Genomic DNA, 27765 nt, shown 5'->3' with positions numbered 1-27765 from the left:
ATTTAAGAACACAAAGTCAGAACATTATGAAATGGAACATTAATTAATATGACAAAAAAATATCAGTACCAATTGAACAAATATGATAACAACAAATTGACATACAGTAATATTAATGCAACAAAGTTTATTTAAACTAAAACATATCTTAAATAGAAAAACAGCTTTTCATCTGATCTGCCACCTGGGGAACGTCTGCAGGGTTTAGATCATTCTCAGCTGTAGACTGATCTCCCAAAACTGACATCTAAAATCATTCCATTACTTTTGAGCAATCTTCCTTTCCCACTCACCCCCTTTTCTCTGTTTCATCTATGAAAGGAGTATGCTGGTATGCTATTCTGTTTTCACAATTAATTTATAAAGCTGTAAAAAGTTTTGGAATATGTTGGTGTTAGATATACAACAAGGATTGGTTTAGCCCAGACAAAGGGCCTGATTCAGACCCACTCACGAGCGGCTGTCCGCTCGCAAGTGGGTCGATGGTGTGCACTGCGCATGCGCACGACGGAGGGAGCTCCGTCATGCGCGCATGCGCGAGACGCGACAAGCGAAGGACTTTCCTTCGCTCGTTGTGTCTGATCAAAGGGGGCGTGCTGTCGATGTTGATTGACAGCACGCCCCCTTTGGTGGGCGTGCCGGGGGCGTGCCTCCCAGACGGGGGCGTTCCCAAGGGAACGCCTACCGTCAGAAGCCGGCCCCACTGACATCACTAGTGATATCAGTGGGAGTGATTTTGGCTCTGATAGAGCCAAAATCACTCCGGGCCTTGCGGTTGAGAAACTCAACCGCAGGCTTCGGCTCGCAGTGGCGATGGTTGCGATGGTCAAGACCATCGCGACCATCAACCTGCACGCTCGTATATGCTGTGGGTGGTGACCCACAGCTATATGAGCGTCCAGGAGGACGCTCCATAATTATGGAGGTGGGCCCTGATTCAGAGCGAGCGCTCTGGTCAGAGCGTCCGGCTCTGAATCAGGGCCAATGTCTTCTTTAGTCACGTGTACACAACAGGTGCACTTTCGCTCCACATGCACAAAAAAAGCAAAAGGGTGGGATTGTTCTTTGTAGTGCATACAAGCCTGCAGGAGGAGTATAACCTAACTTCCCAACTTTGATGCCGGGAATCAGGACAGACAAATGACACAGCCAAATTGGGATAAAGGTGTGGCCATATTCTGGGCGGGGAAAGCCTACCAATTTTGAACCATTAATCTGTGTAGGGCCAGATTAACAATGCGGCAGATGGGACTATAGCACCAGGCCTCCTCATAAAAATAGGCCCATCATCAAGTCAGGTAGATGATGCCCATCCACATGGTCAGACATAAAACTTAAGTATTAAAATTGAATTTCTTTTATCCTCACAGCATGATGCAATTTTTGTATTTTTATTTATTTAGGGAGACATTGGGGCTGACAGTGTAAGGGGTGTAAAGACCCATATGGCACTGTTCGCAACCACACAGCTCTGGTCACAGCTCCCCTGCCTCTCACAACTAACCCTTGACCATTTTCAGTCCCAGGCCCATGAGGCCCTTAAGCCGGCCCTGAGGCTGTGCATTAACACGTATCCTCACCTCCAGCCACAGGCTCATTGCTATTCCCCTGTGTAAAGCAGCAGTGTCAAAAAGATACCTCCCAACTTTCTAACCCATCTGGACAAAACTGTCTCGACTGTGACAGCAGGAATGAGCCCCATAATCAAGGCTGCCCCGCCTAAACTGGGACATCTGAGATGTATTATAAAACAATATCATTTCTATAGTTTATGTTCTATTATTTATATTTTGCCTGGTGGTCTGTGATTGTAAACCTTCGATTCAGTCAACAATGTGTTTCTCCTTTTAGTGTGGTCTGGCTCAGGTGTCTAACACGGGGTTAGACACAACGCAATGTCAGGCAATTAATCTTGCGCAATCAGAAGGGATTTACACGCAGTGCAGACAAACTTGAAAATAGAAGATCTGAATGTCAAGCCATTGTCTTGTCAGTTGTATTCCACGTTGAATGCTACATGCCACGTTTATCACTGACAGAATGACACTCCATGTATAACCACATTGGTGTCTTCCAGCATCGATATCATTTGCAATTAAAAACCAGTTGTTAAAATGTTTTAGATTTCTGGTAATATTGTAAGCACAACCTCCAGAAGTGAAGTGTAATGTAGCTTTCCATTTTCTAAAATTTGCTTAAAATTTAATATTTTACTACGTCTTGCTTCCCTTTAATCCTCTCCTGTACGGTAATTAATAAATCAACAACAAACAAGCAATTGATTGATATCTTTAATAACAGCCTTTTCTTTACATCTTAGGGGTATATTTACTAAAGGTCAATTTTAATCGATTTTGAACGATTGAAATTCGATCAACATCGATGTTGTATTTTTGGGGCTAAAGGCTCCCATACATCAGCAATCTGAAAACCACAATTGAACAATTTGAAGATTTATTGCCCGATCTTAGGATTTCCCAATCAAGCAATCTGCGCCCATACACTACAGATCTTTTTCAGTGATTTGTAGATCGATTGCAGCAAACACAGATCTGGCAATCTTGAAAGGCTCCATCATTTTGCTAGAAAAGGTCTGCAAATCTGCTGATCATGTCCATACACTAGCAATCTACAGCCCCAATCCATCTGTGAAATCCAACATGTTGGACAATCTCATTAAACAATTCCAATCACTTTTTGGTTGCAATCTGCGATCTGTGAAGCCCATACATTGCAGATTTTTATACACAATCGATTGCAAATTGCACGATTGCTGCAATCCATCTCTGATGTATGGGGGCCTTAAGTCTCACATTTACTAATATGTAGAAAAAAAATGTGTCTGTTAGTAAATGTGTGATATAGCCTCAGAAACGCATCTGTGTTGATCGATTTTGATACATTTTCATCAATTTTAAATCAATCAAAATCAATTAGAATCAACCTTTAGTAAATATACACCTCAATGTGCACAATACCATTGACTAAAGAAGGGTCTGTCGTGCTACCTGCAAGACTGCAGTCCAAAATAAGAATCTCAGTTTATTGAGTACGCATGACTTCTGTCGCAAAACTACTGACTGATATTAATAAAACTATTAACACTGTAACATTATTTCATAAGAAACATAACTTGTAGTCAAAACTAAAGGCATAAAAAAGATGAGATTTATTTAAGACCAGGGACAGAGGGCCTAATTCAGACCCGGTCGCAAGCGCTGAGCGCTCGCAAGCGGGTCGATGGTGGCCCACAGCGCATGCGCACAATGGAGCCGGCTCCAAAGGGGGCGAGCTGTCGATGTTGAGTGACAGCTCACCCCCTTTGGAGGGTGGGCCGGGGGGGGGCTGCCCAAACGGAGGCGTTCCCATGAGAACGCTTGCCGTTTGGGGGCGGCCCCACTGTCAGTGGAGAGAGTCCGGCTCTGTTACAGCCGAAATCTCTCTGGGGCTTGTGGCCACGAGACCCTACCACAAGGGTCTCATCGCAAGCCAGACGGCTGCGATGGTCTTGACCATCGCGACCATCATCATGGCCGCTCGCATAGCTGTGGGTGGTCACCCACAGCTATGCGAGCGGCCAAGAGGCCGATTCGAAAAAAAAAGAGCCCGCCCCTGATTCAGAGCGAGCGGCTCTGAATCAGGCCCAGAGCACGGAATTGCCTATGGAAGGCCCAAGGGCAAAATTTAGGGAAATGCTCAGCAATTATCTACCACACATCAGTATCGTGAGACAAAAAAGAAATTCAAGTACAAAGTGAAGATCAAGTGTAAACCATTCTATGTATTTACTTATAGCAAAGGTGTTCCTATCCATTCTGCTGTGTAAGACCACAACTTGATGCAAGACCTATTGATACCATCACATGCACATCACATTTGGATACCAGCTGAACCAAATCGATAGAGCATGGCTATATAGTAACAGATGTAGGCTGGGAATTAGCGTTTATACATATGACATTTGCTAGCCATTGATTACAGTGTGTCCACGCTGCGGCGATGAAGAACTGCTTCTAACGCCAGTGAGTTCTCTACATAAAGCTGTCCTTAAAAACTGGCTGCCTGAAACAGCTGCCTATTGTAGCCATGGCCATAAAAACTATCTGGTCTGTCTCAGTCTGTAATAATTACTTACAGTGTACACTAAATGGGATCTGCAGTTCATAACATATACAGGTACTGGTACGGAGACACACACACACACACACACACAAAACACATACGTATATTAGACCATATGGGCAATAAAGGTATGTACAAATTTTAAACCAATATAATACATGTGGCTATAAATATACTGATGACACACATGTACTGTACACATGCACACACACGCACACACACACACACACATATATATATATATATATATATATATATACAGATACTGTATACACACATGGATCAGTATTACTTTGACTAAATTAGCTTATGTATTTAATAGTTACTCACAAAAAACAGCCTCTGATACCAGACATGTAACAGGTCTTTAGACGTTACTGTAAGATCATCAATCTTATTCATTGTTTTATGCAGACATTCACCGAAACTATGAATAAATCAGCTAATCCACTTTATGACACGCTATCATATTGCCATCATCAGACATGTATTATATACTAATATATATGAGTGCTATTTAATAGACCAGAAAATGTAGCAGATATTATTTTAAAGCTAGTATTATATTTATTATTATTATTATTATTATTATTATTATTATTATTATTATTATTATTACCATTATTAAGTGAAATCCACCACACACACAGTGGTGATTACTTACTCACTAAAATATCACACTAGTACTCTGTTACCCTCTTAGCTAATATGATATTCCCAACTCCCATCATGGTATAGATTAACTGATTAACCCAACATGAATGTTTTGATTCCCAAAAGCTAACTGCTGTACATAGCATAGCAAACACACATGGTCACTTATACACTGCATATAATGCCATTACAAGCACGTACACCATCACACTCATCTTTCATATCATTTATTAAAACACTTCAGGAGAGTATAATAATATAGTACATGTAATGTATAACAGCGAAACACGTAGTAGTAGTAGTAGTAGTAGTAGTAGTAGTACATACATGGCACACACATGTACATTTAAATTGTTACTTCATGTTCCCATGACGCTTAAAAATGCTATCCCTATGGATCAACATATTGAAATTGGCATGGATTTATGTACAAGCCTCCCAATACAGGGCTGACACACCTCTGCAGTATATACATAAGTTGATAAAATGAAGCTAACGGCACACCTACAAACAGCAAAAAGTGCTAAAAATATATATACAAAATTAATAATTATTATTAATAATAATAATAATAATAATAGTAGTAATAATAATATTACATAGGACAAGTGCAATTATAAATTGATGAGCCCAACACACAGTTTTTAAAACAACTAAGGAGTTTGTCAATACAGATGTATGGATCAGAGTTTGGAAAAATAGTGGATAAAGTGGATTTAGGACCAAAGAGGACAGGGACTATTTAAATGCATGCAGGTAGGTAATGATATGTCAACTCACATTTAGTTTACCATTGATATATCATGTTTTACTCCTACTGTTTATTTAGGCTGTACAGTGCTAATGTAACTTTGTGGTGCCTTAAAAAATAAAGGATAATAATAATAATAATAATAATAATAATAATAATAATAATAATAATATTAATAATAATAGTAATAGTATTGCTATACTTCATCTGTCGCTAATCGGGATATAAATTTATCATTGTTTCCATACTATAACAGCTATGACAGAGAACACTATTATGTCAACAAAGATTGTATAAATCACGCGTGGACAGTGCAGCCTGTGTGAGGATGAGGATACCTGTAACGTGGGGACTCGCCTATGGCCAGCCAGACAGTGATGAAGAGCAGCAGCAGGCTGGTCCCCAGCAGGATGAGGGTAGTCCGTCTCATGTTGTGCATCCACATGCCGCTCAGTGAGCAGGAGGCAACAGCGTGGCTCAGTGGGTAGAAGCAGGGTGGCTCAATGGATAGGGGCAGCGTGGATCAATGGGTAAGAGCCGGGTGGCTCAGTGGGTAGGAACAGCGTAGCTCAGTGGGTAGGAGAGCAAAATAGTCAAAGGGGTAGAAGCAGCGTGGCTCAGTGAGTATGGACAGCGTGGCTCAGTGGGTAGGAGCAGCTTCTCAGTGACCGGGAGCCAGTGAGAGGACAGCAGTCCAGTGACTCCCCGCCTGGTGCTCTCCTCATCCAGCCACACTCCTCTCCTCCTCCTCCGCAGGTTATCAGGAGCCCCCACCTGTCTCCTCTAAACCGTGAGACCATAAAGACAGCTTCTGTCTGCCGTCCACAGATCATCCTCCGCCCTCCTCCTGTCTGCAGCCCACCCAGTCTTCCTCCTCCTCCGGGCTGTGTACCATTTCCTCCTCACCTTAGTCATACTGAGACTAACCCCTTCCCCCAGCCGTACAGGACCACCTTCAGCTCATCCCATCCTCTGTCCTCTCATTATATCCTCTATATACATTTTATCCACTATCCTTACATTGTATCATCTACCCTCTCACATTGTATCATCTGTCCTTACATTGTATCATCTACCCTATCATACTGTATATCCCCCTATCCTTACATTGTATCAGCTATCCTCACTTTGCATGCTGTATCCTTACATTGCATGCTGTATCCTCACATTGCATCCTCTGTCCTTACATTGTAATCTTTATCCTTACATTGTATCCATTATCCTTACATTGCATCTATTATCTTTTCTGAGTGTCTTTCCCTGCGCCTGCATTTGCTTAATGAGGTGCTCATACATCACTGTAGTCACTATTATAATGAATCATTTTTAGTTTTATGTTGTTTAGGATTAGGAGTGTGATCCACCCTAACAGTAATACAGGGATAAGTGCCTTGAGGTGATTGATCTATAGGAGAACCCATTGATGTGTCTGTGTGTTTATGCCCCTTCTCCTAGCAGTGCCGGTAATAAATGTCTGTGTATGTACTGAAAGGCTGGGAGGAATTTATTAAGCCAGCTCCAACAGCTGTCTTATCCTAAAGGGCGGGATACACAGAGAGATCTCAAGAGAATGATCAGTGAATGATTTTTCTTCTTCTTTGTATTGTGGCTGAATTAATGCGTGCACACATAGGGGCCCATTTACCAATAATCACATTTGCAATGCAATCTGGGCGTGATGCTAGCTCCCATAATACGGAAGCAGCGTGCGCATTATGGACTTGATGTAGATAAGCGATGTGGTATTGGGGATATAAATTGGGGCTAGTTAGATGAATAGCCTTTGTTGCAGGCAAATGTGCTAGATGCTTGAGCAGAGGGAGCTGGGACATGGCCCAGACCATACAGGGTTGAAGTAACTCACAAGAGAGAGGAGGTCCAGTCTGGGAGGAGGAGAAGTGGGAGGAATCAAGATCAACAAAAGGAAACGACAGAGGAAGATGCTTTCTCTTTCGAAGGAATTTTTAAAGGTACGTTGTCAATGACGTGATTGGAGGATGATATGTCCTCCGGGGCCGTGTAGTGATTAGGCACGTTTCCTGGAATGGATTGCCTCATGACGGGCAGAAGACACCTGTGTCAGGGTATGACACCGTGTCGATGTGGGCAGCAGTGGTGCTGGTGGTGTCACGGGCCCCTTTGTTGGATGGTGAACGTGAAGGCACCTCCCAAGCTGACCACAGCAGGGGTACTAGCCCAAACTCGGACCGTCACCCCGCTAGTGAGGGAGGAGTGACTGAGGAGGTCTTGGCTTCATGGGTCAATAGGAATGGAGAACCCAGTCCGTTGGAACTGGGTGGGCTCGGATGGGCCCACCCGTGAGGGGGTGGGTAGGAGTACCCACTACAATTACCAAATTGAATAGTATGTTTGCCATTGCTTTTCCTGGGCCACCAACTTTATGGAAGTGTTAAATAAATTGGATCTTCTTCCGCCAGCTATTGTGTGTTGTGTCTTTATTCAATGGGAATGGGGTAAGAGATGGCCACATAAGAGTACTATACATAAAAGATGCTACCAGGAAGTAGGCACAAGGGAATCCCTCATACCTATGCGGCTTATCACACTGCAGGATGCGATGTTAGCACAGGAATGTATGATATAGCACTCACAGGGACAGGGCCCCCCGAAAGACTGTCTCCTCGCTCGCATGCTCAGTGGCTGTGGATATAGGGTTGGCCATCTACCATCGGTGCCTAATGGTTTTGGTAACAATTGTGGAGGTCCAATATTTATCCACCATCAATGGCACAGAACCAATGGTAACACAACATCCTTTTTGTTTTGGAGTCACACGGCCCTTAGCACTGCCATCCTGTTGTACGTTTCGAAACTCCGCTCTCCTCCTTCAATTGGCTCTCCTCGGTCACGTGACATCTCTCGTGACACCCATCGATGGTTTGAGCCGATAATGGTTTTCTGTTGATGGATTCCTAACATCGATTGAAAGTTTTGATGGTGCCATCGTTGGAGACTTTTCATGGTGCCATCGATGGAGCATGTCCCAGCTCCCACTGCTCTGAGTTTATGTTGTATCTGACACATTGATGGCTATAGGTTGCCTACACTTGTGATAGAGAGGTGGATGCAGTGCAGATGTTTCTACCCTGTATGCATATGAGTCGCACTTCCTGCGGACATTCTGAGTGACCATAGGGTTGCTTAGAACACATCGATGCTGTGATTGATGGTCTGTCATCTGTGTACGCAAGCAGCAGGCTTGAGACGCTGCTAGCAGGGGCGCCGAGAGGGGGGGGCGGGTACAGATTACCCGGGCCTGGGCTTCCTGAGGGGCCCGGCGGGGGCCCAGGTCCGACGCCGCCCCCCCCTCCCTCACAGCAGCCCAGCACACAGCGTGTGATGAGCTGCAGTTGGAGACTGCTCGTGGCTGCTGAGCAACAGCCACAGCAGTCTCCTATGCCTGTGCGGGGGAGCGATCACACTGATCGCGCTCCCCTTGGCTTTGCGCCGGGCTGGGGGGGCTCAGAGCGCCCCCCTCCCCGGCACGCAGCACCCTTATTTTTTTTTTTGGCAAGGGGGCGTGGCCACACCTCCCGAGATTAGGCCACGCCCCCTATTTCCGGGGCCCGCCTTGGCTCTTGGCGGCCCTGGCTGCTAGTGGGCGTTTCAAAACAAATATTATTTGCATATTTTCACACAACTGCCGCGTATGGGATTGCAGCCACGAATGCATTAGCATCTACCTCTGAATCAGGCCCAGAGTGCCAGACTGCCAGCAACTACAAGAAATCCATCCCATATTTGTTACCCTCACAAGTTGTGGAGGGAAAGTTGCTCATCTGCTTGTGCCACCCGATTTCTTCAAATGTGTAGGGAGACTGTTTTTGCTGCAGGCTCCTACTCAGAGATTGGGAGCCGGACGCTGCACTGTGATGTTAGTGTGCAGCGGGCGGCTCCCTGTCACTGAGGAGGAGCCAGCAATTTTATGTCATCCCCTAGGAGGGTGACACATTGTGTGGTCCGCATCCCCTGCACCCCTAGTGATGCCACTGGTGGGGGGGGAAGTTTTGGGAACCTGACCGCCGGGATCGCGAGCACCAGCATCCTGTACCCAACCCATGTAAAGGTATCTCTCTTGAAGCATTGTGGACCTACAAAGTTCTAGTTATGCCACTGTATACATGATGTTTATTGGGTCTATTTACTAAACAGTGTCAGGAGACAGAGTAAAAAGTGATAAGGTGCCAGCCAATCAGCTCCTAACTGTCATTTTTCAAACACAGTTTAAAGAAAGTGAGGAATCGGTATGAATTACCGCCGGACACAAGTCCGGCAGTTCAAATCCCGACAGCGGCAGCCCGACATGGCTGAAAATCCCGATCGTCCCGAGGTAAGTATCAACTGACCTAACCTAACCCCCTAACCCTCCTTAGGGGTGCCTAACCCCCAGTGCCTAACCCTAATCCCCCCTCTAAGTGCCTAAACCTAACCCCCTTCCCCGCCGCCTAAACCTATGTCCCCTGGGGGGTGCCTAACCCTAAGTCCCCCCTGGGGGTGACTAACCCTAACCCTCCCTCCCCCTAGCCTAACCCTAACCTCCCGGGGGGATGCCTAACCCTAAGTCTCCCCCGGGAGCCCTAAACCTAAACCCCCCCCGCGCCTGTCCACAGCGGCACCCGGCATCACTTCGATCGGGGTGCTGGGTGCTGGTCTCCCGGTGTCGGTAAAATGATAGGCGTCTAGAATTAGACGCCTGTCATTTAACCCTCGCCGGGATAAAGCAGTCGGGAAGCCGGATGTCGGGCTTACGTCCGCCGGTTTTCCGATTGCATACCGAAAGTGATAAGGTGCCAGCCAATCAGCTCCCAACTGTCATCTCACATGCATCTCACATGTGTTTGAAAAATTATTATAGGAGTTTGGGAGAAGTCCCGCACAGATTATCTTGTATTGCAAGTTTTTATATTTGTCTCTTTTTGCCTGCTGAAATTGTTTGATTAAGAATATCAAGAGATGGTGTATATTCCATTATCTCTTTGTAACTTCTAAATAGGGAGTGGTGCTACCTTGCTCACTAAATACAGTTTAGAATTAAACCAGATAAGAACACAGGGGGTCATTTAGACCCGGTCGTTAGCACCGATGCGCTCGGACTGGGTCGATGACCCCCCACAGAGCATGCGCACGACGGTGCCGGCGTGCGCATGTGTGAGACCCGCTACGACCGACAGCGCCGGTCGTAGCGGGTCTCGATCCAAAGGGGGCGAGCTGTCGATGTTGATTGACAGCTCGCCCTGTTTGGAAGGCGGGCCGGGGGGGCCGAAAGCTCAGACAGAGCCGAAAGCTCTCCGGGGCTTACGACAAGGGAGACCCTACCCTAGGGTCTCGTCGTAAGCCCTGATGGTCGCGATGGTCTAGACACTTTAGGCGGTCGTAAGGCTGTGGGTGTTAACCCACAGCCTTACCACCACAAAGGAGGACGTCTTCAAGACGTCCTCCCCTCATTCAGACCGACCGCACGCTCTGTGCGACCGGCTCTGAATGAGGTCCACAGTGTGAGCTTGAAGGGTGCACTCTGAGACCATTTGAAAATAGTTTCTGCTTGGATTGTATTCATAAAACATAACTTTTAATAATAGTATCATAAAAGATCACATGTAACATAATAAAATATAGATAATAGAAATATGTGCTTAAAGAAAAAAATGTGTATTAAAAATAAAGTAATTAGTTCCATTGAATCTCAGTTAAGTTGGTACTATTGGTCTTAAATATTGTTTTACGTCCAATATATTTTTTTATTTTTATTTTTTTCACACAATCTGCAAAAATATTTGATGTTCTGTGTATTCACATATTCACATAATATTGTTCAATATATTGTTAGAGCAGATAATTAGTGTAACTGCACAGTATTTGTCCTCAAAAAAAGACAGATATTTACTCTCAGATAGTAATAGAGCATTTGCAACATTGTAAGCTCATTTATTGCTTCAATGTTGCTCTGGTCCACATTTAAAGTTATGGAGCATACACACGGTCAGATCTGTCAGATGAACGATTGAACTATTTGAACGATTTTACCAAAGATTTGAATGATTTGAACGAATGAACGATTTTTGACTGCATTAAAATGAATGGAATCGTCCAAGTCTGACTGCAAACACATCAGATGTCAGATATCGTTATCTGACCATCGGGAACGCGCATCGTTCATCTTCCATTGTTCAGGCATGTCAGATATGTCAGATGTTCCTTCAGATATGAATGATTGAACGATTTTTTAAATCGTTATCGTTCAGATCTGAAGAAAAATCTGACCGTGTATGCACCATAAGTGTTATTATTTACCCTTTCTACCTAGCTGTTTCATAATAGGTAAGTATTTAGAGAGGGGGAAGTAGGGGAGAGGGTTAGGGAACAATTATTTATATGTGGTCTTGGTAATTCCCTTAGTGTATTTATATAGAAGAGGTATTGTATCCCCTCTATTACATTAAATAGCCACTTAATGGAATATATTATAGTGATTATTGTTTCCCTAGTTAATAATAGATGTATTTGTAGTAATTATGCAGAATTCCCACTCCATATGTTTTTATCCCTATCTCATGCTACAACAGTTATGTTTATATAGATGGATGCGGTTATTGAAGTGTATAGTCTCTACTCCGCTCCATATGTATTTCTTCTTTTTGGTTACAGTAACTATTACAGTGTAATTGTAGCCTCGTGGATCTTAGATTATTTCCCTGCGGGTCTGACTGCCCGCTATCACTTGTTAGGAGTCCCGTATAATAGGGCTCCCATGCTAACATGCATACTTGTGTATATATACAGGTTGAGTCTCCCATATCCGAAATGCTCGGGACGACGAGCATTTTGGATTTTGGATTATTCCGGTTTTCTGAATACCTGGGGGGGGCCCGGCGGATGTCACGGGAGGCCCCGGCATGTGCGTCTGGAAGTTGTTGCGCGGGTCTGGTGGGTGCTACAGGTGTCCGGCAGTGTCGTGGTGGTCCGGCGGGTGCTACAGGTGTCCGGCGGGTGTCGTGAGGGGTCCGGCGACTGAGGCGGAAGGGTCCGGCAGGTAAGGCGGAAGGGTCCGGCGGGTGCTGTGGCTGTCACGAGGGGTCCGGTGGCTGCTGCTGGGAGTCCGGCGGATGATGCGGGGGGTGGCCTGGCGTGTGGACCACGCCCATGCCGCTAGTCATTGGCCGCTGATACTAGTGACGTCACATATGCACCGAAATATTCCGGTTTTTGGAATATTTCGGTTTTTGGAATAACGGATATGGGAGACTCAACCTGTAGTAAGGTGTATTCTAATATATCCACTGCGGGTCTAACTGTCAGTATGGCACTTGTCTGGAGTCACGTATGATTGGGCTCCCCACGTTCGTGTATGCACACTCAATTAGTGCCTAATACATCCAGTGTTAGTTTGGCTGCCCGTTGCTATTATAACTGAAGTCCCATGCTTACAGGACTCATGCACTGATGCGCGCGCTGGTATATACAATTTCGCTGAAACTGTGTTCCATTTACACTGTGATACAGCGGTCTGAATTGACTATGCTACTTTTGCCGATACGTATTTCACCGGATATTTTCAAATGGTCTCGGAGTGCACCCTTCAAGCCTCACACTGTGTTCTTCTCTGGTTTAATTCTAAACTGTGTTTGAAAAATGACAGTTAGGAGCTGATTGGCTGGCACCTTATCACTTTTCACTCCATCTCATAACACTGCTTAGTAAATAGACCCCTATATCTGTTCTTTGAAAATATAGTTTCCATTTGTATAACTGTCTTGCAAGCATTCCTTGGGTCTGTATATGTCTATTGTAATGTTGCATGTTTATTATAAATATATGTAGCATGTAAATATACATAACATGTAACAGTTGTATGTACACTAGTATGTAAACAAAAGCCTCTTATGGCTATATAATATATTTGTACGGTGTAACTGTAGGCCTGGTTCAGAGGCTGTACTGATGTTTATGCAGTTGAGAGATTATTTGCTACTGAGCATGTGTCTAGAAAACCTTTGCAAACTGATGTATGCGATGGCGTATGCATTTGTGCACGACAGCGTTATGATTTGAGACGTCATCTGCGATCCACGGGTCCATCAGGGTAGAGACTAGGAGGTGACCTACAGTGATTGCAAAAAGACTAAGTGGCATTGGAGTATATGGGTGCGTTTCAGCATGTAGCTGCTCAGCCGCCTACAGTAACCATATTTTGAGGCTGTGCTCCAGGCAGGTGCTGCTCGAGGAGTCGATGTTGCCACCAATGGTATGTCGATGGTAGAGTTATCCACCAGCGCAGCTGAGCATTGCTCAGATATGCAAAGTGGGCATCGCAGGATTTCCTGTCTGTCGCACAGAAGTACAAAAGAGGAATGCCCAAGCTGATATTTGCATATTTTCACGCTTGCGAATACGTGAGAGATCGCAGCCACGCATAATTTGCAGGCACCTCTGAATCAGGGCCTACATTACATTGTCAAGCTTAGGATCATGGAGACAAAGGATGTTAGAAGCCAGTCTAGGACACTGACCATGTTGTTGGAATAATTCATGACACGTACAGTAACTTTACAATTCCCAGGAGCCAGGTAGAGAATGTTCCTGGGAAATTACGTCTGGCACCAAACTTTCAGCTGTCACTTCTGTTCATGTCAGAGGATGCACCTCTTCCTTTCTGAAAAGATCATGCTGGCTTCTAGATCATAAAGAGAATGTTGCAAACTCTATATTACTTTGACAACTGTATAAAATTGTATCAGTGGCACAACATACCTGTTCACATTGTCTCCTATTGTGTTTCTAATCTACAGATGTTGCCTAATGTACCTGCAGTGCCTCCCAATCTCCCAATCTGCTGGCCGCGCGTGTGTGCAAATGCTGACTCACAACAAGCCCAGGTGCACTATCCAGAATGGCAATATATCAGTGAGTCAGCACAAGGCTTGTGCTACAGGTCATTGGCCCTCATTCAGAGCCGTTCGCTATTTGCGGTCATTCGTTCAAAAACAAGGGGTGGCTATTCAAATGATCCGTTCGCAAATTGCAGTCTGTTCACACCTCTAAGTCTGAACGAGCGAGCAAAACATACGCTCGTTTATTTGATAAAACCGCCCCCTGACCGCTCGCACCATACGTCAAGTCCGCTATTTATTTGATTAATCGAGTACATCGTACAACGTATGAACTGCTCGCTATTCTTGTGGTTGGTTTTTTCAACCGCTATTTTGCGAGCAGTTCTGACTATAAAATAACCCAGTGACATGGTCAATGACGCTGCTGGATTAATTATGCACACCCTTAAAACGCCCGTTTTGACCTTTAAGCACGCCTGTGTTCGAATTCCACTCCCCCCTTTTCAAGCACCTTCCCCTGTTACCACCCACATACGCCTCATTCTGTCACTCAAAATAGCAGGCACTCGCTATATAGCGTACAAATGATTTTCGGCCGCACTGACTGGTTCGCGCATGCGTACTAAAAACCGTACGCATGCGCAGATGTGCAAACATCGCTCGGAACGAGCGTACTGCCGCTAACGAGCGGCTCTGAATGAGGGCCATTGTTCACTGTTCTTTTATACATTTTTTAAATCATTTATTAGTTGCCCATTATGCATTAGTCAAAGTTGACAGAGATATTTTTCATTGTTAAACAAGTTGTGGACCTGCTTATCAAGCCCTATCAGCATGAAAATACTTTTATCGCAGCGATAGGGCTTTTGTTTGGTTGATTTTGCTGTATTTATTCCCCCTATTATCACAAGTGACTTGGCCATGCAGAACACATTGTCTATAAACCTGATAGGGATTTCACTGCTGTGCTTCTTGGTTATTGTTGGCATTGACATAACACTATGCAGCCTATGGTGCCGTGCCGCCCATACATAAACCACCGCTGGCGGCATGCTGCATACAGAATTACAGGTGGTGGTACTGGACAAGCCCCTGGGCGGCACAAGATAAGCCATGAGTGGAGCTATACAGGTCCCTAGCTTGAGTGCGACCCCCTTGGCACATGCCACACTACTATTGTGTAGAGAAGTGCAGTTCGGTTCTCCAGAAATCCAAATCCACCCAAATTTCCTGAATCCGGACAGATCTGAGTCGCGGTCCTGAATTTCTGAAGACATATGGACAGATCCGAGTCTCGGTTATGATTTCCTAAGGGGATGTGAAAAGATCTGAGTCGCGGTCCTGATTTTCTGAGGAGATACGGACAGATCCAACTCGCAGCTATTATTTCCTGAGAAGATCCGGACAGATTCGAGTCGTGGTTATGATTTCCCGAGAAGATCCGGACAGATCCGAGTTGCGGTTATGATTTCCTGAGAAGATCCGGACAGATCCGAGTCGCGGTTATGATTTCCTGAGAAGATCCGGACAGATCCGAGTCACGGTTATGATTTCCTGAGGAGTTCCGGACAGATCCGAGTCACAGTTATGATTTCCTGAGGAGATCTGGACAGATCCTAGTCGCTTTCCCAATTTCCTGAGGAGATCCGGAGAGATCCGAGTCTCGGTCCTGATTTCCTGAGGAGATCTGGACAGATCTGAGTCGCGGTTCTGATTTCCTGAGGGGATCCGGACAGATCCAAGCCGCGGTCATGATTTCCTGAGGAGAGCCAGACAGATCCGAGTCGCGGATATGATCTTCCCGATATTCGGATTTTAAACCTGAATTTCGGATTTCAAAAATTACATTTTTTTAGCCGTTTTAAAAAAACTTTTTATAAATGTTTTAAATAAAAACAAACCCAGATCCAAAACCTCAGCGCACATCTCTACTATTGTTCTATAGGAATGTATGACAAGTAAATATATATACCTTATTTTATATGTGCAGTTTCCTGTAGAATTGCTCTATTAAGTGAATAAAAGGTTATTATCTCCCATCTATTTCCTGTGCCTCTATTGGATTTATATTTTTTTGATCTTCACTCATACACAGCTCCACAGCATAAGATGACATTGAACGGAAAAAATTCAGCCTTTGCTTCTTAGGGCACCTTTTAAGTATATAATATGTGTGTGTGAGCACAGGTTTACTATTATTGCGGAGGGAATGGATTCTTCTAGCCTGGTAACTATCTGTTATTGCACACATCTCACATCATAAAACTCCTGTGTGGTATTTGATGTTTCTTCCCAAGATACTGAAACTAGTGTCTGCTAAATGGGAGAGACAGAAGGAGCTTGCGCTTGATGTGTAATCAAAATAGAAACATAAATAGAATCTCTTTTGCAGTTTTAATGTCACATTCTGCTAAACCCCAAATTGTTTTATCAGGAAATGTATAACTTCAGTGATTTGGCAAAAGTCATTTTAGCTCATGCATTAGATAATGGCATGCGGATCTGGTATTTATTATTATTACCAGTTATTTATATAGCACACACATATTCCGCAGTGCTTTACAGAGCATATTTGGCCATTCACATCAGTCCTTGCCCCAGTGGAGCTTACAATCTATGTTCCCTATCACATGCACACACACATACACACTAGGGTTAATTTGTGTTGGGAGCCAATTAACCTACCAGCATATTTTTTTGGAGTGTGGGAGGAAACCGGAGCACCCGGAAGAAACCCACGCAAGCACAGGGAGAATATACAAACTCCACACAGGTAGGGCCATGGTGGGAATCAAACCCATGACCTCAGTGCTGTGAGGCAGTAATGCTAACCATTACACCGTCTGTGTTGCCCTGGTATTTCTGCATGTACAGTAAGTATTCCCTCCTAATTATCTCTTTTTGTTACTACAGCCATGGCCAAAAATTTTTAAGAATGATACAAGTATTGGTTTTCACAAAGTTTGCTGCTTCAGTGTATTTAGACCTATTTGTTAGATGTTACTATGGTATACTGAAGTAACATTACAGCATGTCATAAGTGTCAAAGGGGTCTATGTACTAAGCAGTGATAAGTGACAGAGTGAAAAGTGATAAGTCTGTGATAAGTGCCAGCCAATCAGCTCCCAACTGTAATTTTTCAAATGCAGCCTGTGAGATGACAGTTGGGAGCTGATTGGCTGGCACTTATCACAGACTTATCACTTTTCACTCTGTCACTTATCACTGCTTAGTACATAGACCCCAAAGGCTTTTATTGACAATTACATTAAGTTTATGCAAAGAGTCAATATTTGCAGTGTTGACCCTTCTTTTTCAAGATCTCTGCAATTCACCCTGGCATGCTGTCAATCAATTTCTGGACCACATACTGACTGATGGCCGCCCACTGGCCATGGCTATACTGTATATAATTATTTACGCTATATATATATACAATATATACATTTTTTACAAAGCCTTGCTGCCGGGAACACTGGCTGTTTAATTGGCAAATAAGGAGAGGAGAGTAGGAGGAGCTTCAGCCGCCTACAGTGACTGATTGGACAAGAGCCATCTGTCAGTTTTCAGCAGAAATAAGGATTTTCCCTATATAATGCTATTTTGAAGTAGGGATGTGCGCCGGACCATTTTTGCCGGATTTGGATTTGGTTCTAATTCGTCGTCCGGCTTTGGATTTGGATTTGGATTTGCCAAACTGCGGTGACTGGCTTTGGATTTGGATTTGGATTTGGATTTGGATTTTTTTACAAAAATTGACAAAAAAAGCTAAAATCACATAAATTGGTCTTTTTTTTCTTCCTAGAGTATTATTAACCTCAATAACATTAATTTCCAGTCAATTTAGACCATATCACAGCTTATAATATTGTTTTCAACATTATTGGCCAAAGGTTGCAGTGAGCTGACTGGTTACTAAGCGACAAAGCAGCGGCACAACGACACAGACACCACAGTATAAAGCACATCTATGACACATTGCCACACAGCAGTGGCAGAAATGAAAAGTAGTGCACCCACCCAGTGGGGTACGGCCAGCAGAGTCACAGTACTTGTTTACAAAGTGGGCTACGGCCCTAGGAGTCACAGTGCACAATCTTATTAGCATTACACCGCACATAGGGCCTGATTCACATTAGACACAAAGTAGTGTCTCTTATTTATGTTACGACACACAGTAGTGCCCCTTTTACACAATGCCCACAGTAGTGACCCTTTTACACAATGCCCACAGTAGCGGTGTCCCTTACACAATGTCCCCCAGCAGTGGTGCCCCCTATGCAGTCCCCTTAGTAGTAGGGTCCACTATGCAGTGCCCCCAGTAGAATGCCCCCCAGTAGTATGCCCCCCATTAGCAGGCCCCCCCCAGTAGTATGTCCCCCATTAGCAGGCCCCCCCAGTAGTATGCCCCCCATTAGCATGCCACCCAGTAGTATGCCCCCCCAGTAGTATGGCTCCCCCAGTAGTAGGCTGCCCCAGTAGCAGGCCCCCCCAGTAGTAGGCTGCTCCAGTAGTAGCCCCCCCTGTAGTATGGGCCCCCCCTGTAGTATGGCCCCCCCTGTAGTAGGCCCCCCCAGTAGTATGGCCCCCCCAGTAGCAGGCCCCTCAGTAGTATGGCCCCCCCAGTAGCAGACCCCCCCCAGTAGTATAGCCCCCCCCAGTAGCAGGCCCCTCTGTAGTATGGCCCCACCAGTAGTATAGCCCCACCCAGTAGCAGACCCCCCCAGTAGTGCAGACCCCCCCAGTAGTATAGCCCCCCCCAGTAGCAGGCCCCTCTGTAGTATGGCCCCCCAATAGTGCAGATCCCCCCCAGTAGTATGGCCCCCCCCAGTAGCAGACCCCCCCCAGTAGTATAGCCCCCCCCAGTAGCAGGCCCCTCTGTAGTATGGCCCCCCCCAGTAGTATTGCCCCCCCCAGTAGCAGACCCCCCCCAGTAGTGCAGACCCCCCCCAGTAGCGCCCCCGGACCTTTGACAAGTAAAAAAATAAAACTTACCTGTATCCCCGCTCCCGCGCCGTCCGCTCTGTCACACGCTGAGGAGGGAGCCGGAAGACGGAGCTCATGTGTGAGCTCCAGCCGGCTCCCTCCGTGCAGCAGCCAATGAGAGTCTGTGTGACTCTCATTGGCTGCTGTAACAAACACACAGCTGCCGCTGGCGGCTGTGTGTCTGTGTCTGTGTAGGGCAGAGCGCTATCACTGCGCTCTGCCCTACACGCGAGGAGACCTGATGTCGGATTCTCTAGTGAGAATCCGACATCAGGCGGCCGCCGTTCGGCCCCGAACGGGGATCCGAGTCAGGCGGTGAACACCCGAACAGGGTTCGGGTGGACTCGGATCCCCAATGTTCGGAGCGGTTCGGATTCCACAGAATCCGAACCGCTCATCTCTATTTTGAAGTGGAGTTATATAAGGTAAGACTTTATTATTATTATTACATTTTATATATAGGGCGCCACAAGTGGTCTACAGCGCCGTACATACATCAACAGTAAGACAATAGAGGGTGCACAGAACATTACATTACAATACAGTAACCAATAGGTCAATGGATCCAGAGCCCCATTCGTCCTACCATAATCACTTCCACGGGGCCTTGTATTTTTACTCCCCCACCTCAATACACCTGAGTACATGATTGGGGTCTGCATTTTGCCAAAGCAGAGATCAGAGTACTGCTTTGTTTCAGCATTAAATAGATGAGGCCAGCAGTGTAAAGACACTGGTGATCTTGCTTCTGCATTGTTAAGTCATTAGTGATCTCATCTAGGCTGGTGTGGTTTGGCCATAGACTTCACTTTCCCGGTGGGCCGAACTGTTTTGGGGCCATTGACCCAAACGGGAGTCGCCCTGGTATATTAATGGCTGAAGCTGACATGATTTGTTCATGATGGTTGACCCCTCCCCAAGGTCCAGCCACCAGTGGCATAACAAGGGCAGGACCGTAGGGGCTCGTGCACTAGGCGCCGTAGGACTGGTGGCGCACGGGGCTGCGGCGGCGCCGTCCACGGTACCGGCCTGTCCTAGTTAGCCAGTGTTGTGCCGACCGCAGTGAGTGCGGTCAGCACTACACATTTACACAGGTTCGGCGCAAGGCTTCCCAGCGCCGGTCCTGTGCTGCACAGCTGAGCCCCTTCCCTCCCCCTGAGCGCTTACTCAGGCTGGTGCATTTTACTCAAACATTGCTGTCAGCACGGCGGCGATGTGTATGTTAACCAGCAGCCAATGGGAGTCAGACAGACTCTCATTGGCTACTGCTGCACATACATTGCCGCCGCGCAGCGGCGATGTGTGTGTTAATCAGCAGCCAATGAGAGTCAGGCAGACTCTCATTGGCTGCTGCGCCCACTGCAAGAGCCGGGCTGGAGCTCACTCATGAGCTCCACCTTCCAGCTCCTGCAGTGGGTAATGGGAGAGACGTAATGACGTCTCTCCCATAATGCAGAGCGCAACAGCAAGGGAGGACTGACGTGCAGATGGCGGCGGGAGCCTGAGCGGGGGTTCAGGTTAGTTTTATTTTTCTCTTATTTTTACTTGTATTTGTGTGCACTGCATCGGAGGGGCGGACCTCTACTGTGGGAACTACTGGGGAGACTGCATTGGGTGGGACCACTACTGGGGGGACTACTACTGGGGGGGACTACTACTGGGGGCACTATATATTTAGCTTACTACTAGGGGCACTGCACTGGGGGGACCACTACTGGGGGTACTAAATAGGGAGGACCATTACAGGGGGCACTGTATAAGGATAGGGGGATCACTACTGGGGTCACTGCATAGAGGGGACTAATACTGGGGGCACTATATAAAGGGCACTGCATAGGGGGTACCACTACTGGGGGCACTGCATAGGGGGGACTACTACTGGGGTCACTATATAAAGGGCACTGAATAGGGTGTACCACTACTGGGAGCACTGCATAGGGAGTACCACTACTGGGGGCACTGCATTGGGGGGAGTACTACTGGGGGCACTATATAAAGGGATAAAGGGCACTGTATAGGGGGTACCACATAGGGGGGACTACTACTGGGGGCACTAAAGGGCACTGCATAGGGGGTACCACTACTGGGGGCAATGCATAGGGGCGAGTAATACTGGGGGCACTATATAAGGGGCACTGCTTAAGGGGGACCACTATTGGGAGCACTGTATAAGGGGCACTACTAGGGGCCTGCATAAGAGGGACCACTACTGGGGACATTGCATCCTGGGGGTACTGTATAAGGGGCACTACTGGGGTTAAGGTGCATATGGAAAGGAATGTTCAGAGTGACGAGAAAGGTGTGTGTGTCATGTTGACATGCCCCATTTTTAAGTGACCACGCCCATTTTTCACCACACACGGCTTCGACTCGCGCACATAGGGGGGGCTCCATTTTTTAATTTGCCCTGGGCTCCAAATACCCTAGTTACCCCACTGCCAGCCACCTATAGCTGTGCTTCACCACCCCTTCCTGATCCACTACTCGACCTCCCTGAGCTGGTGGTGTCTGGTGATGGAAAGTAGGGATGTGAGGTGAGAGGCACAGGCAGAATCTCAAAGCTGGGGTCACACACACACACTGACTGCCTGTCTGCCTGTGGATCTATTCTATTGATGCTGGAATTGACAGCTGCTGCTGCCCCTCTCGGTTGCTGCAACAGAGGTCACCCATTGCTCCCTTTCCCCCACCTGTAGACCCCCGGAGACCATGTTTTCATTCATCACAGGGTATGAGTTAGCCAGCAGTGGACAGTGGACACCAAGCATTCCCTGCCGCTGAGTGAGTGCCTCTGTGGAATTCCGGGGTGTGCATGCACCTGTGGGGATGCTTTCTGGGGGGCTGCTGTCTGGGGTGCTTCGGAGTGTTTATCCAACCGGCTGTCTGTGGAGGCTGCAGCATCTTTCATATCATTTCATTACAGTCCCCTGGAAGTATGCCAGGGCATATAGGCAGGCAGACTGAAAGTATGGCAAGGTATAGGCTGGCAGTGTATGTGTTCCCCTCTTTGCCCTTACAGGACATAGTCAAACTTTGAGGTACCACTGGAGATGGATGCCCCCTACTCCTGGTAATACAACTTCTTTAGTGTCTGTAAACTGGTGTGCACAAGTTGCGACTCTTGTTAGTGATGCTGGGGGCAGCCCCCTGGGCACTCACTGCTATGGGGGTACCAACACTGCATTCAGCCCCATGGGCACTCACTGTTAAAGGGGGTACCTACACTGGGGCCAGCCCCTTGGGCACTCACTGCTGAATGGGTACCTACACTGCAGTTAGCACCCTGGGTACTCACTTTTAAGGGGGCACCTACACTGGGGGCAGCCCCCTGAGCACATACAGCTGAGGGGGTAACTACACAGGGGTTAGGACACTGTACTCTCACTGCTGAGGACATGGGCGGATTGGTCATAGATTCACCAGTAATTCCCAGTGTACTGCTTTGTGTTTTTATTTTGTATATAGTGTAAATAATATTTTTACGCTGCCCAGTGGTGTATCTGCCCTGTGTGCAGCCATTCAAATAGGCTGCATAGCACAGTCTGCGCACTTACAGTGTACTGTGTAAATGTCTCTGCCCCCTCCGAGCTGTTTCATGATCTTGTTATGCAGAGTGATCAAGCTACAAGTCTGGGGTGCTATGTACATTATGATGTACTGTATGGCATCACCTTGATGCTCAATGTACTATATGACATTCAATGAAATGCTGTCTGTACATTATGGCAGTCACTGGGATTCTGTCAGTGCTGTATGGTGATCATGAGATACAGTCTTTGCTGTATAGTGGTAACTAGGATGCTGTATGTGCTGTATTGTCACTAAGATGCTCAATATAATGTGTGGCAGTCCCTGGAATGATATCTGTACTTTATGGTGGTAACCAAGCTGGTCTCTATACTTGTAACGGTAACTGACATGCTCTCTGTACTGTATGATGATCGCTGGGATCAGGGCCGTAACAAGAACTGTAGGGGTTCCGGTGATGTCCTCCGTGGTTCCAGTCAGCTGACATCCCATCCTACACTGGGACCCGGTCAGGTGATGACCAGGCCCCAGTGCAGGATGGGAGACCAGCTGACCGGAGGCAGGACATCACCGGAGCCCCGATCACAGGTCCCTGGTAAGTTTCTTTTATTTTTACAATTTTTTATTCTTTTTTTTACAGTATATCAGCGTGTGGTCTGTTTAGACCATACAGCTGATCACTGGGGCCAGCTCCGGGTTCTGGTCTGCCTTTTATAGCGGAGCAGGAGTCCGGTAACCGGGGAAGACCCTGGATAACGCAACCTCCAGGTGGCTTTATTATCACAGGGCTTCCCCCGGTATTTTTTCACAATTTATTTTTAGTATTCCATTACAATTATGGGAAATGCGATCTGCTTACAAAAATAAGTGATAATTAGGGGTTGGAGTAGAATTTTACGAATTCTACTTCAATTGCCCTTTAGTAACTTTAGGTGATACTAAAATAATGTGAAAAGGGTGTGAAAACACCCTTTTCCACTTTATTATAGTAAAAATAATGTTAATAAACAGAGCCCTTAGTGAAGAGAGATGGAAGCAGAGACGTCTGGGCCAGTGACAGCAGATGCCCTGCAGCAATACTCAGAGGCGGTCTGGGCCTCATAGCAGCCCCATTCTCTGCACCTACTGTCTGAGATCTGCTGCAAAATTGGACAGGTGCGTAGGCAAGCTGAATCTGCATCAAGGTCTCCAGTGCGATTGTGTCAACAGTCTGGTCTGGAGTTGGATCCTCAGTGGATTGGACAAGTGTGTATCCATGCAAGTAATGCAGTGTCATATCAGATGAATAATTTGCTTTATCCATCGTTTCTACATTAAAAATTGCAGATAAAATAGAGGGAGGTGTCTGAAGGGGTAAGGGTGACAGGCCAAAATGTGTTGTAAAATCCTTACCTGAAGATGTTATTAAGATTCTTTTTCTGAAGATGTGCTGTTCCGGACCTTACTGGAAGATATAATCCAAAATTCATTTCAGTAGTCATTATCCAAAATCGCCTGAATAAAGCAAGGACTACTCAGACAGTATCAGTGTAGTACACAATGTCACCACAAAATGGCTGCCAGTAGCTGGGCATCCTTTACATAGGGCTGTGACCTGCATTGTGACATCACACTGCATGCAGGTGGCAGCTATAGATGGCTGTAGCTTGGATCAGCTCTGGACCAAGATGCTTAGCAGCACTCTGGTGAGAATAGAAAAGCCAGGGATCAGGAGATGGCAGTATAACTCAGTGCAGGGAGAGGGTCAGGCCCCAGAGGTGGCCTGGGCCCTGTAGCAGCTGCACTCGTCTTCGCACCTACTATAGCTACACCCTTGTATGGAAAGTTGTTTGTGCTGTATGGCAGGCAGTGGCAAATGCAGGATTTCTAAAGGGGGGTTTCCAAATGAGTGATTTTAGAGCGAATGTGGTCAGTCCATGAAGAGGGCAGAATTAGTACTCAACCAGTTTTAATATGCGTCATACAAAGTGTATTGTGTATCATAATTCCAGCATATACAGGACCAGTGATCACAATAAGCCATTAGGTGCGGCAGTAGGGCCATCCTGCCTGAGCTTAAAGTTTTTATTTTAGATGTGTGCACCATTCCAGACTATTGGAGCAAGTCCAGGAGCCTGGAGGAGCAGCAGAAGAACCTAGCATTGCCCTGGACATATATGTACATACTGGGCTCTATAGCAGTGCATCCCTAACAGTGCACATTTTCCAGATCTCCTAGTTGGTGCACAGGTTAGTTATTACTGTCTGATACATGTTAAAAGATCCACAGGTGGTGCTAATTATTTCATTTGTGATACTGAGAAGAACATTCAGCACTAGTAACATTCTATTATATTACTATTTCTACTGTGGTCATGCATGTGCTGGGGAGGGGGGTTTCCAGGCAGACGGAAACCCCCCCTGTGTTTGCCTATGGCAGGTACAAAGATGTTCTCCGTATTGTATGGCTGCCAAGTTGGCTGTTTGCTAGCACCACTTATGTTTGTGTTGGAGCGTCTACAGTTTAAATTTGAATGAGGCCACTCTCAGATTTCTTTCCAGGGCCACTTTAAGTTCCCAATCCGCCCCTGCATCTAGGGGCCTATTTATCAAACTTAAGTGCCCCGGTAATAATGTGGAAACAGCACTACTAAACTAAGTAATCAGGCTGTTTAATAATCATATAATTTAGGATATAGGGCCTAATTCAGCAAGGAACGCAGTTGATAATACGCTCGCAATTGGTCGATTGCTGTGTACTGAGTATGCGTATGCATCGCATTGCGTGTGTGCAAACTAGCAAATGCGTTCGGGACTGCAATTGCAGAGGCTATGAAGACCCAGAGAAGAGTGATCGACAGGAAGTGCAGTTTGTGGGTGGTGACAGGGGGGTGGTCGGGCGAACGCAGGTGTTGCCAGTTCATTGTAACGCCATTACAGGGGCGTGCATAAATTAACCACAGCGTGGCCATAACCAGCCATAGCACTGATAACGTGCATGGCTGTTAGCAATTTCTGAATAAGGTCGGGGTTTGTGCAAGTGTACATATGGGTCCAATGTTACCGACTGTTTTTGCTACTTTGCCCTAGTATACGGATATGAGTAAGGGGAAGTGGGCGTCCTTATGTCTGCCTTCGATCGCATTGTGAATGCAAACATTTAAATAGCACCGCTGATATTAGCAACTGCGGTGCGTGTGTATAAGCAGAATTGCGATCCGTAGTGAATCAGACCCATAGATTGCAGATATCTCAAGTTACTGTAATTATCGGGCAGAGTACACCACAGTCCCCATACAATGTGGTGTGCTATATATCACACTTTACTCTGTTATAATATGCCATCTTCAGATGACATTAGCTCACTCTGGGTCTCATTCAGACCCGTTCGCAAGCGCTGAGCGCTCGCAAGCAGGTCGATGTTGAGGCCCTGCGCACGCGCAGTGGCCGCACTGCACGTGCGCAAGCCCCGGAGCAAGAGAGAAATTCTCTCGCTCTGGGGCTCACTACAAAAGGGATGGCTGTCCATGGTGATCGACAGGTCACCCCATTTTGTAGGCGGGGTGGGGGGGTGGCTGGCCAAACGGAGGCGTTCCCGAAGTTTGGAGAGGTATGAAGGCAGTCAGCATTAGGAGGAGGTGCTGATGCTTATAGTGCCATGTGGAGGTTTTTTGGGGTACCTCCAAGGTAAGTTAGCTCTCAGCTTATATATGTACTGTTATCATGCAGTACATCAATTGTAATTATATGACCCAGAGTGGGTGCTACCATTATGTAGCAATAATTATTCTGGGGTGAGCGTTTGGGAGTGGGGCCCCCGGGGGGGTTCTGACTGGGCCTTTCTCATGGCATCACCACTTAATTCACATAGAATACTTTTATCACTTCTCTGTTTGTTTGTACATTATTTATGTCATTTTAATTCTTTATCATTTCATTAACACTTATTGATTTATCTTTACACATCTTTTCTTTATACTTCACTATCACCTTTTTCCCTTTTTCGTGTGATGCCCTGGGGATGGCCCTTGGCTGGAATTGTTTTGGGGTGCCTTGCTTCTCGGACGTGAGCCCCTTAATGTTAGGGATGCCAGTATAGAGGAGCCTTGACGATTGGCCTGGCGCTTATTCATATATTTGCAAATGTGTGTAACTAATACCTCTAAATCTGTATTATCATGTAGGATTTAAGTATTGTTTTTGCTGCAGTGTGCTGGGGGGCAAATCTCTTTTTTTTCTGTGTTCCCGAAGGAACGCCTGCCGTTTAGGGGTGGCCCCACTGACATCACTCGTGATGTCAGTGATGAGCTTTCGGCTCTATTAGAAGCTCACTGGGGCTTGCGGCAGATGAGACCCTACCACAAGGGTCTCGTCACAAGCCCCGATAATCGCGATGGTCTTGACCATCGCGACCATCAACCTGGCCGCTCGCTAAAGCTGTGGGTGGTCGCCCACAGCTTAGCGAGCGGCCAGGAGGCTGGCTCATTATAAAGAAGTGGCTGCCGTCATTCAGAGCTAGCGCTCGCATTTTGCGAGCGGCTCTGAATGAGGTCCTCTGTCCTATTGAAAGAGCTCCTGTAGTGGGGAGAGAGATCCATTTAGATTCCTCTCCCTCCTCATGCGTAAGCTTTTGCGACTACTGTTAGCCGGCGGCTCTCACACCCCTTCCTTCACCGGTGCGGCTGCCTGTGACATTAGAACTAAATAAGCAGCAGCCGCGGCTCCTGTTAGCAGCCGGGCAGCCGGCGGGTCTCCCAACCCTTTCTCCACCAGTGGTGGCTACTGCTCTGTCCTCGGCCCGCGCAGCCGGCGGCACCTCTCTCACCTCCCCCGGCCAGGCTGTTACCTAGTGCCTTGTCCCCGGGCCCCTCCTTCCGTCTACAACTCCACCCCTGT

General features: G+C 46.5%; 1 protein-coding gene across 2 annotated transcripts in view; it reads right to left on the bottom strand.

Annotated features, from left to right (window-relative positions):
* Positions 1–6376, bottom strand: part of ST8SIA6 (ST8 alpha-N-acetyl-neuraminide alpha-2,8-sialyltransferase 6) — a 186975-nt gene extending 180599 nt beyond the window's left edge. Inside the window, exons 1-2 of one of the 2 annotated variants that reach the window (XM_088478648.1) lie at positions 6192–6376; positions 5866–6013 (exon numbers count right to left, since the gene is read on the bottom strand). In XM_088478648.1, coding sequence (XP_088334774.1) covers positions 5866–6013; positions 6192–6360 — 317 coding nt within the window. In that variant the 5' untranslated portion in view covers positions 6361–6376. Of the gene's footprint in view, positions 1–5865; positions 6135–6191 lie in introns of those variants that run through there. The other variant, XM_088478646.1, reaches the window with a different exon arrangement.
* Positions 6377–27765: the final 21389 nt, after the last annotated feature.

The sequence above is a fragment of the Taudactylus pleione genome, unplaced genomic scaffold (genome assembly GCF_031769625.1).
Source record: "Taudactylus pleione unplaced genomic scaffold, aTauple2 ptg000216l, whole genome shotgun sequence".
Classification (NCBI taxonomy): domain Eukaryota; kingdom Metazoa; phylum Chordata; class Amphibia; order Anura; family Myobatrachidae; genus Taudactylus; species Taudactylus pleione.
This window is presented reverse-complemented; position numbering and strand designations above follow the sequence as displayed.